Below are 12,359 nucleotides of genomic sequence, written 5' to 3'. Positions count from 1 at the left end.
TTTGTAAACAAACCAATATGGCCGCTACACGTGATTACACTTGCACATGTGAAAAAAAAAATTCTGACAAAAGTCAGATTTCTCTTGTCAAAAGGGATTTATATTTATATTGCAATAAATTATTCAGAAGGAGGTACATTTAGTTTAGATTATATTTCTTATTCTATGAGCATTTAGAGTTTAATAAAAATTCTCCCAACAGCAACGTAGAACGTACTGCTCTTGTCAACTGAGTCATATACACATACACGCGTAGATTGACTGGTACCCGATCGTAATGTTACACATATATAACAAAAACTAATGCCCGGAACCTAGTAACGAGAACCATGATAATACGTAGACAACATACATAACTAACGAAATTGAAAACGCTTAAGGTTTCTCGTTCATAAACCAAATTCCGCTTTGAATCATAGAAAATGCAATATTAATCATGTTCAGTCGACCTTTCATTGACGTCTGAACTGATTAAAAAATCTTTAGATGTCAGACAACACTCGAAATTGACCCGACCTCTTTCCACACGGAATACAAATAATGATAGTTTGTAATCAGGTTGACTGCTTATAATGCAAAATACACATTAATAACAAGTTTTTTAAAACAAACAATACACACTGATCGTTTCTTTATTTCCCAATGTAAATGAAAGAAACAAAAACCATATCATACCATAAAAAGGAGAGGAGAAAATTTAACATTTCCGGATCTATTTCTGGCCAAATGACCCCCTACATAGATTTGTTGGACGTTGCGTATGAAAGATGTACCTCATGACTTGAAAATCAGGCCTTAAAGCACTGCTTTTAAAAACTGCAAAATGTCCCTAAAATAACCAATTTTAGGGCAGCAACCCAACAACGGGTTGTAGGTTTGATACGAAAATTTGTGAAGGAATAGATCTTATTCTGATGGACATTTAAATCTTAAAAAAAATGCCCTAAATGTCTTAGTTTCAAAGATATATAGCAAAAACTGCATTTTACCACTATGTTCTAATTTTAGCCATGTCGTCCATTTTGTTTGGTAGGTGGGGTCATTGGACACATTTTTTAAACTATATACCACCATTATGATTGTGATCAAGTAAGTTTAAATTTGGCCCAGTAGTTTAAAAAAAATGTTGTGTACAAGTTACAAAAAATGATGAAAAAGTTGTTAAAATTGACTATAAAGGGCAATAACTCCTTAAGGGGTTGTCTGACAATTTTGGTCATGTTGACTTATTTGTAGGTCTTATTTTGCGGAACATTATTGCTGTTTACAGTTTATCTCTATCTATAATAGTATTCAAGATAATAACCAAAAACTGCAAAATTTCCTTAAAATTATCAATTCAGGGGCAGCAACCCAACAACAGATTGTCTGATTCGTCTGAAGATATAGGGCAGATAGATCTTGACCTGATCAACAATTTTACTCCCATGTCAGATTTGCTCTAAATGCTTTGGTTTTAAAGATATAAGCCAAAATATACATTTTACCCCTGTGTTCTATTTTTAGCCATGGCGGCCATCTTGGTTTGATGGCCAGGTCATTGGACACATTTTTTAAACTAGATACCCCAATGATGATTGTGGCCAAGTTTGGTCAAATTTGGCCCAGTAGTTTCAGAGGAGAAGATTTTTGTAAAAGTTTACGGACGACGGACAACGGTTGCCAAGTGATGAGAAAAGCTCACTTGACCTTTCAGGTTAGGTGAGCTAAAAAAAGTTCTGTGTGCTATTTCTTGATTCTGAGAGATTCTGTCATAATTGTCATACATATAAAAATTAAGGAACCGTTGTGAGCACGCTCTCATACCCCATGCCTTCATTTTGTCACTGGCAAACACAATCTCATTCGATTTCTAAGTTTAAAGACAGATAACTCAAACAAACGTCATTTGATAATATTATTTGTTGTGGATATGTACATCTACATATTATGTCCCCATTAACTACAAAGTTTCAAAAAATTCTGCTGTGTTTTTTCAGAGGAGTCGCACTGACAAACTGTTGCAGAAGTATAATTTAGTTTTTATCTACAAAGTTTTATAAATTATGTTGTATGGTTTCATAGAAGTTGCGATGACAAGAACAGGAAGGACAGACGGACTAATGGACTGATGACATAACAACGGGTCAAAAACAAGAGACTTATCCATCAGAGATCAAGTGAAGTTCTATAAATATATAGGTAATGTGTAAATGGGACTAAGATGATGCCCCCGCTTGCATACAATGATATAAATGGACATAACTAAAGAAAAGTAAATAAAGGCAACAGTAGAATACCTGTGTTCAAAAGTCATAATTGATTGAGAGAAAACAAATCTGGGTTACATACTAAAACTGAGGGAAACACATCAACTATAAGAGGACAACAAAGGAACAACAGGAATAATGAAGTGCAACAAAAACTAACGCCAATATACATAGACACGAACTATTTGATAACAACTGCCATTTTACTGACTTGGTACAGGACTTTTTAAGAACAAATGGTGGGTTGAACCACTGGCTATGTACTGGTTAGCCAAACCTCCCGCTTATACGACAATGTTAGAAATATCGCTCAAATGACAACAATTTGTGACAGAAATACAGCAAAAACACTCATCACAGAGAAACGCACAAACAAATAATATAATAGTCCACACAACATGCAAACTACAGAACACAAACGAACATCTTCCATCAACAACGTTAACATACACCACAGGACATCGCACTTACGCAAGGAACATGCAATCTCGAATTTTATACAATTATTTTTACAATACCAGTCCAAACAATTTTCATAACAATGATGGTATTGAAAGGCAATTTTATAATGTTTTGGACTAACACATTATCCAATCGAAACCATATCAGACTCATCAAAAATAAATACATGAATGTTGGATGTACAAATTCCGAGACACTTCGTATAGCAATGCAAATTCACACTCAGTATAACATTCACATTAGGGAATAGGTCACTCTCAGTATTAAGCAGACAGAAGACATAGAAATTAAACCACAATCTAAGACGTGGTAAAAATGTCATTAGTTAGTTTAGACACAGACACATAGTATAGATCAACCAATTCATGATGGTGTCCATAAAATAAATATGATAATTTTCTACATCAACGTTAAAAGTCTTACACATGAATTACATACAACTTTCAAAATTGGCACATTTCATTAAAGATCTAGACCAATTGTTATCTGCTACTTCAAAATTCAAGATGGAGGAAGACACCCGAGCCACCTTAAAATGCAATAATTCCAATAAGGAGTCATCGGAAGATTTTCTATATATGTCTTAATTGTAGATCTAGTGTTGCTGGTCATTTATTGTTATTTAGTTTCTATCTATCTTTTATAATTTTTAAGATAAAAGGCAAAAGACGCCCAAAAAAATGGTACACATGATCATCAATGGGGCAATAACTCTAACAAGGAGTCGGCTGTCGGTTTCGACTTATTTGTAAAATTGTCTTGCTAATCATTGTTTCTCTACATCTATTATTTAGTTTTCAAGATAATAGGCAAGTATGAAAATAAATGGTAAAATTTGTCATTTTAGGGCAATAACTCATATAAGAAGTTGTCTAAAAGTTTTGACGTATATGGACAATTGGCACTCAACATTATGAACATTTCTGCTCCTTTATAACAGTTTTTCGAAATAATAGACAAAACTTGCACTTTACCCCTATGCTCTATTTTAGCCAGGTCGGCTGTCTTGGTTGGCAGGCGGGATCATCAGACACGTTTTTAAACTAGATACCCCAATGATGATTGTGGCAAAGTTTGGTGAAATTTGGCTCAGTTAAGTTTCAGAGGAGAAGATTTTTTGTAAAAGTTAACAGACAATCACAATAACGACAACGAACGCCAATTGATGAGAAAAGCTCACTTGGACCTTTTGGCCAGGTAAGCTCAAATTGTATTTATCAGTTTTAAGACAAATATCGATACACTAGAGTTTTGACATTAGAATTGCACAGTGAACCAAAATGCTTTGTGGGCTACTTGTATACTATCACATAAGAATATATGGAATCTGTTAAAAAATGTGTTTTATTTGGTTGCTGCGTCTCTTAAGCTCATGTTTAAAGTTTTTGTTGAACCAATGTAATAAAATTGAGAATGGAAATGTGAAATGTGTCAAAGAGACAACAACCTGACAAAATAAAAAACAACAGCAGAAGGTCACCAACAGGTCTTCAATGTAGCGAGAAATTCCGGCACCCGGAGGCGTCCTTCAGGTGGCCCCTAAACAAATATATACTAGTTCAGTGATAATGAACGCCATACTAATTTCCAAATTGTACACAAGAAACTAATATAAAAATAATACAAGACTAACAAAGGCCAGAGGCTCCTGACTTGGGACAGGCGCAAAAATGCGGCGGGGTTAAACATGTTTGTGAGATCTCAACCCTCCCCCTATACCTCTAACCAATGTAGAAAAATAAACGCATAACAATACGCTCATTAAAATTCAGTTCAAGAGAAGTCCGAGTCTGATGTCAGAAGATGTAACCAAAGAAAATAAAAAAATTACAATAATACATAAATAACAACAGACTACTAGCAGTTAACTGACATGCCAGCTCCAGACTTCAATTAAACTGACTGAAAGATTATGATTTCATCATATGAACATCAGGCACAATCCTTCCCGTTAGGGGTTTAGTATCATACCATCATAACATATATGAGAAGAACATAACCCGTGTCGTGCCAACAACTGTTTTTAGAATAAATGTCTTTAGTTCCGACGCAAAGACCTTATAAGTGACTCAATATTAACGCCAAAATATGCAATCTTTAATGACTTGACAACAGTATCGTAATTATATACCTTCTTAATCAGTCTATTTAAAGGTTTTGTAAGTTTCTGATATATAATGAACGAAAAATAATCTTAAATTTGCAAATTTAGATTTTTTTAACGTCTTGACAAAGTGGTTGAACAGTTTTTGTACTTAGTTTTGCACTGTATCTGTTCATTACTAAAATCTTTTGATCTCTTAATGTCAATGACATATACGAAATGACTGCAAAATTACCAGAATACGTGAATATGAAAAGTTAAAAATAGAAAGCACAATGTTATTTTTTACACACAATCTATACAGGCACATGAAAAAATTCTAAAGAAACGAGCTTTTTAGTAAGTTAGGCTTTTGAAAAGATGTTGTCATGAAAAGCATAAAAAAGTAAAGGGTGAATGAATGAAATGATTAACAAAATAATAAAATACATAACTTCTTAAAGAGATCATAATTTGCGTAAAACTGGCAAATTGACCTTTGGAATGAAAGAAGTCGATTAAATAATCATGATGTCTCTCAAAAAAGAAGATTTGATATTGAATTTTAACGAAAATAATAATACTTAAATTTCAAATTTTACGTGATAATTAAGAAGTTCTCTGCACTCTGGTTTTCAAATATTTCTGAAGCAAGTACATGTAAGTCTTTAAGATTGTTTTTTTCCCCTTATTATTTTTTGTTATATCAGAGTAACAATTTTCTAGGACAGAAACAACTTTTCTGAAATCTGAGCATGCACCTTATGCCATTTAACATGGTCTGTAAATGTTTATACGAAAGAAGAAAAAGTTAAATCATAAAATGAATTGTTTTCGTTTCAGCTATCTGTGAAAATTTTTGCAGACAGTCAGTAAACAAGAGGCTCCAAAGATGCAATTGAGTGTTTCTTTCCATCTTTTATACATTTGTGTAGTATCTTTCCAAAAAAATGCAAAAATGGAAAAAATCATAATTTAAGGGCAACAGCTGACCTAAGGCCCAAATGAGGATTTCAACCAGGTTGACTTATTGGTTTATCTTATATCCTGACCATTTTTGAAATTATTATTGCTACCAATCTATCAAAGTTACTGCAAACAAATCATAAAATGGGTGAACATGGTCATTTAGGAGAATAATTCAAGCTTTTTTGGCCCCCTTTTTGGCCCTAAATTCCTAAACTGTTGGCATCATAACCTCCAAAATGAATCCAAACCTTCTACTTGTGGTATTAAACATTGAAGAACAATTTCAGAGCAATTGAAATACTTGTACACAAGTTTTTATCCTGAAAGTAGACAAATGCTTGTTTTTGGGCCCTTCTGCGCCCCTTATTCCTAAACGGTTGGGACCATCATCCCCAAACTCAATCCCAACCTTCCTTTTGTGGTATTGAACCTTCTTCTTTAATTTTAAAAAGATCCATTGACGTAAACTACAGTTATTGTCCAGAAACCAATGTTTTTCGGACGACGCAGACGACGACATCATACCATTATACGATCCCAATACATTTTTCGCGGTCGTATAAAAAAACGCATGTCAACAAGTAAGTCAGAAATTAAAGTTTGCCGACATCACCTTATATAGCTTTCCTGCGTACTGCGCGGAGATTTAGAATTCCAATCCCAACTTTTCCAGAACCAAGTAAGTAGTATAAATTTTGTGTTTATAAGGCCTTTAGCTGGTAGTGTTTGGAGTTGCCTGGTAGACTGCAGGTGTCCTAGGCTAAATCCTCACTTATTGAAACCAAATATTTTGTGCCTCTCCACAAAGCATGCGGTATTGAGGGATAATTGCATTGACCTGGTTTTTTTCTGGGTAAAACAAATAATCAATTTAGTGAAATGTATTGCTCAAGTGCCGGTAGTCTATTGTTATAACACATTCTTAATATTCAATTGTTAACGTTTTTACGCTGATATTTCCTCTTTTTAAATGTGAACTCGCTTGGCACATTGATAGATAAAACATAAAATACCAAACAACAAATATCAAAACAAGTAAAAAATAATATCATAAGTAGAAAACAGTGGCCCCTAGGTTTTATGTTAAGTTCCGGAGATCATGGAATTATGATATGAAAAAAATTGTTTTAAATCCTCTTTACGGTAACAAATACAACAACAAAATTTCCAGTTAGAGGACAGTGGTTGTTTAAAAGTGCTGTTTCGTGCCCATGATTTGATAGAGTATATACATCTGTAAATTAAAATGTTAGATGTAACTGTCAAGTATTTAGTCTTTACTTGAAAATTGTTATGTTCAAAAACGGTATAAAAAAATACCTAACTATTACTAAAATTTTGCAGTAAGAAAATATTTCACATATATTCGGAATAAAATCCTGACAATACTTGTAAATGAAAATAGTTCATGTTAAAATAAAAAGAATTTTTTAACAGTGACAAAATGTAGTAATACGCAAAACAGATAGCGTGCTGATGAACTCCGACACCTTCATCGCTTACTATATATGGGTTTAACTTGTTTTTGACATGCAGTTGTTAGCATTGCAGTCCTCTCTAACAGTTTGTTTACGGGTTAACATTGCGCCATTGGCAGTCGTACAACAACATGTCAATGTTTTTTTTTTTTTTTTTTATTGTTATGCTTTATTCTTATATCATGTATATTTCTAGACTTGTATTTAAAATTTTATGTGAAAAATCAACAAACCACTCTGTATTTCTGACGTATTTCCATTTTTACATGGAAAGTTTTGCATTGCTTGTTGACATCGGAAAAGGGTGCTTTCAGACACATCCACGTTTCAAGGTCGTAAAAACTATTTTTTTAGAAGACCCCTCAAAGCGATCGTTTCCAAGGCGATTGTCGTTAGAAAAATGCGGTTAAAACTGTGCACTGTTAAAGGGCCGGGTCATCTTATATCTTTTAAAATAGATTGAGAATGTGTCCATGGGACACACATGATGCCCTGTTTGCATATAATGTTATGAAGGTACATAACTCAAGAATGTTAAAACGGACGCCACCAAAATTCAAACTGTTGTTAGTTTTGTGGTAATGAGCATGGTATATTAGTTTCAAACAAGAATGTGTCCATAGTACACGGATGCCCCACTTGCACTATCATTTTTAGAAAGATCATATCATAGGGAACATGTGTACTTAGTTTCAAGTTGATTGGACTTCAACTTCATCAAAAACTACCTTCACCAAAAACTTTAACCAGAAACTCTCACTATCATTTTCTATGTTCAGTGGACTGTGAAATTGTGGTCAAAAATTGGCATTTAAATTAGAAAGATCATATCATAGGTAACATGTGTACTAAATTTCAAGTTGATTGGACTTCAACTTCATCAAAAACTACCTTGACCAATAACTTTAATCTGAAGCGGGACAGACAAACGGACAAACGGACTGACGGACAAACGAATGGGCAAAAAGACCAGAAAACATAATGCCCATCTACTATCGTAGGTGGGGCATAAAAATTTGGTTGAGGCAAACTAATGTAAGAGTACAGACACTAATTTTGGGATATATGTCCGAACTTCACATAATGCTCGGACAGACATACAGACAGACAAGGGTAACACTTAATTTCCCCTCCGATGCCACAGGGGCATAAACCAACATTTTGTATATTTCACCTCTTACCTGGATTTATAAGAATCCATTCTCTTGTCTGGACGTCAAGGCCACATCGACCTTCAAGAAGAGAGATACCATCTGTAGGATGTCTCCCTTCGGGAATTATGTCCCCCACTAATAGATCCACCAGAGTCGATTTTCCGACGGCGAACTGGCCAGTAACCATACAGCGCATGTCATACGATTCGTAGGTTCCTTTACCCGTTAAACGATTTAACATAGTGTATTCTGTAAAAATAAAGATTTGGACCAACTTGAAAACTGGGCTCATTATCAAAAATCTAAATACATGTTTAAATTCAGCATATCAAAGAACCCCAAGAATTCAATTTTTGTTAAAATAAAACTTTTATAAAAGTTTTATTTTGGACCCTTTGGACCTTAATGTAGATCGATTTGAAACGAGACCAAACATTTAAAGTATAAATACACGGTTAGAATCGGCATATCAAAGAACCCCAGTAATCTAATTTTTGATGAAATCAAACAACGTTTAATTTTGGATCCTTTGGACCTCAATGTGGACCAATTTAAAAATGGGGCCCAACATCAAAAAACTTAATACATGGATAGATTCAGCATATCAAAGAACCCCATATATTCAATTTTTGTTGAAATCAAACAAAATTTAATTTTATACCCCGATGTGCAATGATGTTGACCAACATGAAAACTGGGCTCATAATCAAAAATCTAATTACATGTTAAGATTACATATATCAATGAATCCACAGAATTCAAATTTTTTTTTAAATCATACTAAGTTTAATTTTGGACCCTTTGGACCTTAATGTAGAACAATTTGGAAAGTGGACCAAAAATTAGGAATCAAAATAAACGGCTAGATTTGTCGTATCAAAGAACCCCAATAAATCATTTTTTGATGAAATCAAACAAAGTTAAAGTTTGGAACCTTTGACCCTCAATGTGGACCAATTCAAAAACGGGGCCCAAAATCAAAAAAACTTAATACACGGTTAGATTCGGCATATCAAAGAAACCCTAATAATTCAATTTGTGATGAAATCAAACAAAGTTTAATTTTTGACCCTTTGGACCTCAATGTGGACCAATTTAAAAACGAGCCCAACATCCGAAATCTTTATACGCAAATAGATTCAGCATAACAAAGAACCCCATATATTCATTTTTTGTTGAAATCAAACAAAATTTAATTTTATACCCCGATGTGCAATGATGTTGACCAACATGAAAACTGGGCTCATAATCAAAAATCTAATTACATGTTAAGATTACATATATCAATGAATCCAAAGAATTCAAATTTTTTTTTAAATCATACTAAGTTTAATTTTGGACCCTTTGGACCTTAATGTAGAACAATTTGGAAAGTGGACCAAAAATTAGGAATCAAAATAAACGGCTAGATTTGTCGTATCAAAGAACCCCAATAAATCATTTTTTGATGAAATCAAACAAAGTTAAAGTTTGGAACCTTTGACCCTCAATGTGGACCAATTCAAAAACGGGGCCCAAAATCAAAAAAACTTAATACACGGTTAGATTCGGCATATCAAAGAAACCCTAATAATTCAATTTGTGATGAAATCAAACAAAGTTTAATTTTGGACCCTTTGGACCTCAATGTGGACCAATTTAAAAACGAGCCCAACATCCGAAATCTTTATACGCAAATAGATTCAGCATAACAAAGAACCCCATATATTCATTTTTTGTTGAAATCAAACAAAGTTTAATTTTGGACCCTTTGGACCTCAATGTGGACCAATTTATAAACAGGGCCCAACATCCAAAAACTTAATACACAGATAGATTCAGCATATCAAAGAACCCCATATATTCAATTTTTGTTGAAATCAAACAAAGTTTTATTTTGGACCCCGATTTGGACCAACTTGAAAACTAGGCCCATAATAAAAAATCTAAATACATGTTTAGATTCAGCATATCAAAAAATCCCAAGAATTCAGTTTTTCTTAAATCAAACTAAGTTTAATTTTGGACCCTTTGGACCTTAATGTAGAACAATTTGAAAAGGGGACCAAAAATTAAGAATCTAAATATGCAGTTAAGATTCAGCATATCAGAGAATCCCAAGAATTCAATTTTTGATGAAATCAAACAAAGTTTAATTTTGGACCCTTTGGACCTTAATGTGAACCAATTTAAAAATCGGGCCCAAAATCAAAAAACTTAATACACGGTTAGATTCGGCTTATCAAAGAACCCCAATAAATAAATTTGTGGTGAAATCAAACAAAGTTTAATTTTGGACCCTTTGGCCCTCAATGTGGACCAATTTAAAAAGGGGGCCCAAAATCAAAAAACTTAATACACGGTTAGATTCATTATATCAAAGAAATTTGGATGGAGAGTTGTCTCATTGGCACTCACACCACATCTTCCTATATCCATTTTAAAAACGAGCGTAACATCCGAAAACTTAATACACGGATAGATTCAGCATATCAAAGAACATCATATATTCATTTTTTGTTGAAATCAAACAGTTTAATTTTGGACCCTTTGGACCTCAATGTGGACCAATTTAAAAACGAGCGTATCATCCAAAAACTTAATACACGGGTAGATTCAGCATATCAAAGAACCCCATATATTCATTTTTTGTTGAAATGAAACAAAGTTTAATTTTTGACCCTTTGGACCTCAATGTGGACCAATTTAAAAACGGGACCCAAAATCAAATCAAAGAGCAGAATGCTCTGAGGGATATGATTGCCATAGATTTCATTGACATATATGAATAATAGTTCTGCCAACTTTTCTTTAAACAAATGCGTGAGATTTGGCAAAAATTTAAAAGATCAAAGAGGAAAAAATGCGTAAGGGTTCCGCGGAACCCAGTGTCTCGCCTACTTTTGCTGTTAATCACAGGCTCAACAAAAATGAGGAAAAAAATCAATAAAATTATTCCTGTTGATACTATCTTTTGATCGTAAAAAGCTTCTGTCCAGGTTTGGTAAAAATCCAAGATAGTTTATGAATCTAATAAATGTTTTAAAACTTTAAATGCAGACTGTATGTAATGTTAACTGGAAGAAAAACTAAGTCCATCTATAAGTAAAATGCAGATACACAGGTACAAAATTTTAACAAAATTTCCTTCTCGATACTAGCTTTTGATCATAAAAAAGCTTCTGTCCAAGTTTGGTACAAATCCAAAATGGTATAGGAAAGAAAAAAGTTATTAAAAAAAATCAAACTTTAACTACAAAGTGCATGTGTTGTTTCCTGGCAGAAAATCTAAGTCCATTTAAAAGTAAAATACTGAAAAAATTGAAATTTATTTTTAAAAAATTTACTTCTGGATACTATCTTATGATCATAAACAAGCTTCTGTCCAAGTTTGGTAGAAATCAAGTATAGTTTAAGAAAGTTATTAAAATTTCAAAAACTTTAACCACAGAGTGAATGTAATGTTTCCCTGCAGAAAAACTAAGTCCATTTATAAGTAAAATACGGAAAAAATGGAAATTTTTTTTTAAAAAATTTACTTCTGGATACTATCTTATGATCATAAACAAGCTTCTGTCCAAGTTTGGTACAAACCCAGGATAGTTTACGAAAGTTATTCAAATTTTAAAAACTTTAACCACAGAGTGAATGTAATGTTTCCCGGCAGAAAAACTAAGTCCATTTATAAGTAAAATACTGAAAAAATGGAATTTTATTTTTACAAAATTCACTTCTGGATACTATCTTATGATCATAAACAAGCTTCTGTCCAAGTTTGGTAGAAATCCAGTATAGTTTAAGAAAGTTATTAAAATTTAAAAAACTTTAACCACAGAGTGAATATTTGTGGACGCCGCCGACGACGACGCCGACGCCGACGGAAAGTAGGATCGCTATGTCTCGCTTTTTCGACTAAAGTCGAAGGCTCGACAAAAAATAGATCCAAGGATACTGCGGCAAAAAAGCATGAACATGTGTAAGTCTC

The 12,359-nt window shown here is 33.3% G+C and overlaps 1 protein-coding gene across 1 annotated transcript in view; it reads right to left on the bottom strand.

Annotated features, from left to right (window-relative positions):
- The window catches only part of LOC134683421 (uncharacterized), a 43,772-nt gene that overhangs the window by 25,815 nt on the left and 5,598 nt on the right, over window positions 1-12,359 (bottom strand). The window contains exon 3 of the mRNA XM_063542710.1: window positions 8,423-8,644. Within this exon, the coding sequence (XP_063398780.1) occupies window positions 8,423-8,644 (222 nt within the window). The remainder of the gene's footprint in view (window positions 1-8,422; window positions 8,645-12,359) is intronic.

The sequence above is a fragment of the Mytilus trossulus genome, chromosome 9 (assembly GCF_036588685.1).
Source record: "Mytilus trossulus isolate FHL-02 chromosome 9, PNRI_Mtr1.1.1.hap1, whole genome shotgun sequence".
Classification (NCBI taxonomy): Eukaryota; Metazoa; Mollusca; class Bivalvia; order Mytilida; family Mytilidae; genus Mytilus; species Mytilus trossulus.
This window is presented reverse-complemented; position numbering and strand designations above follow the sequence as displayed.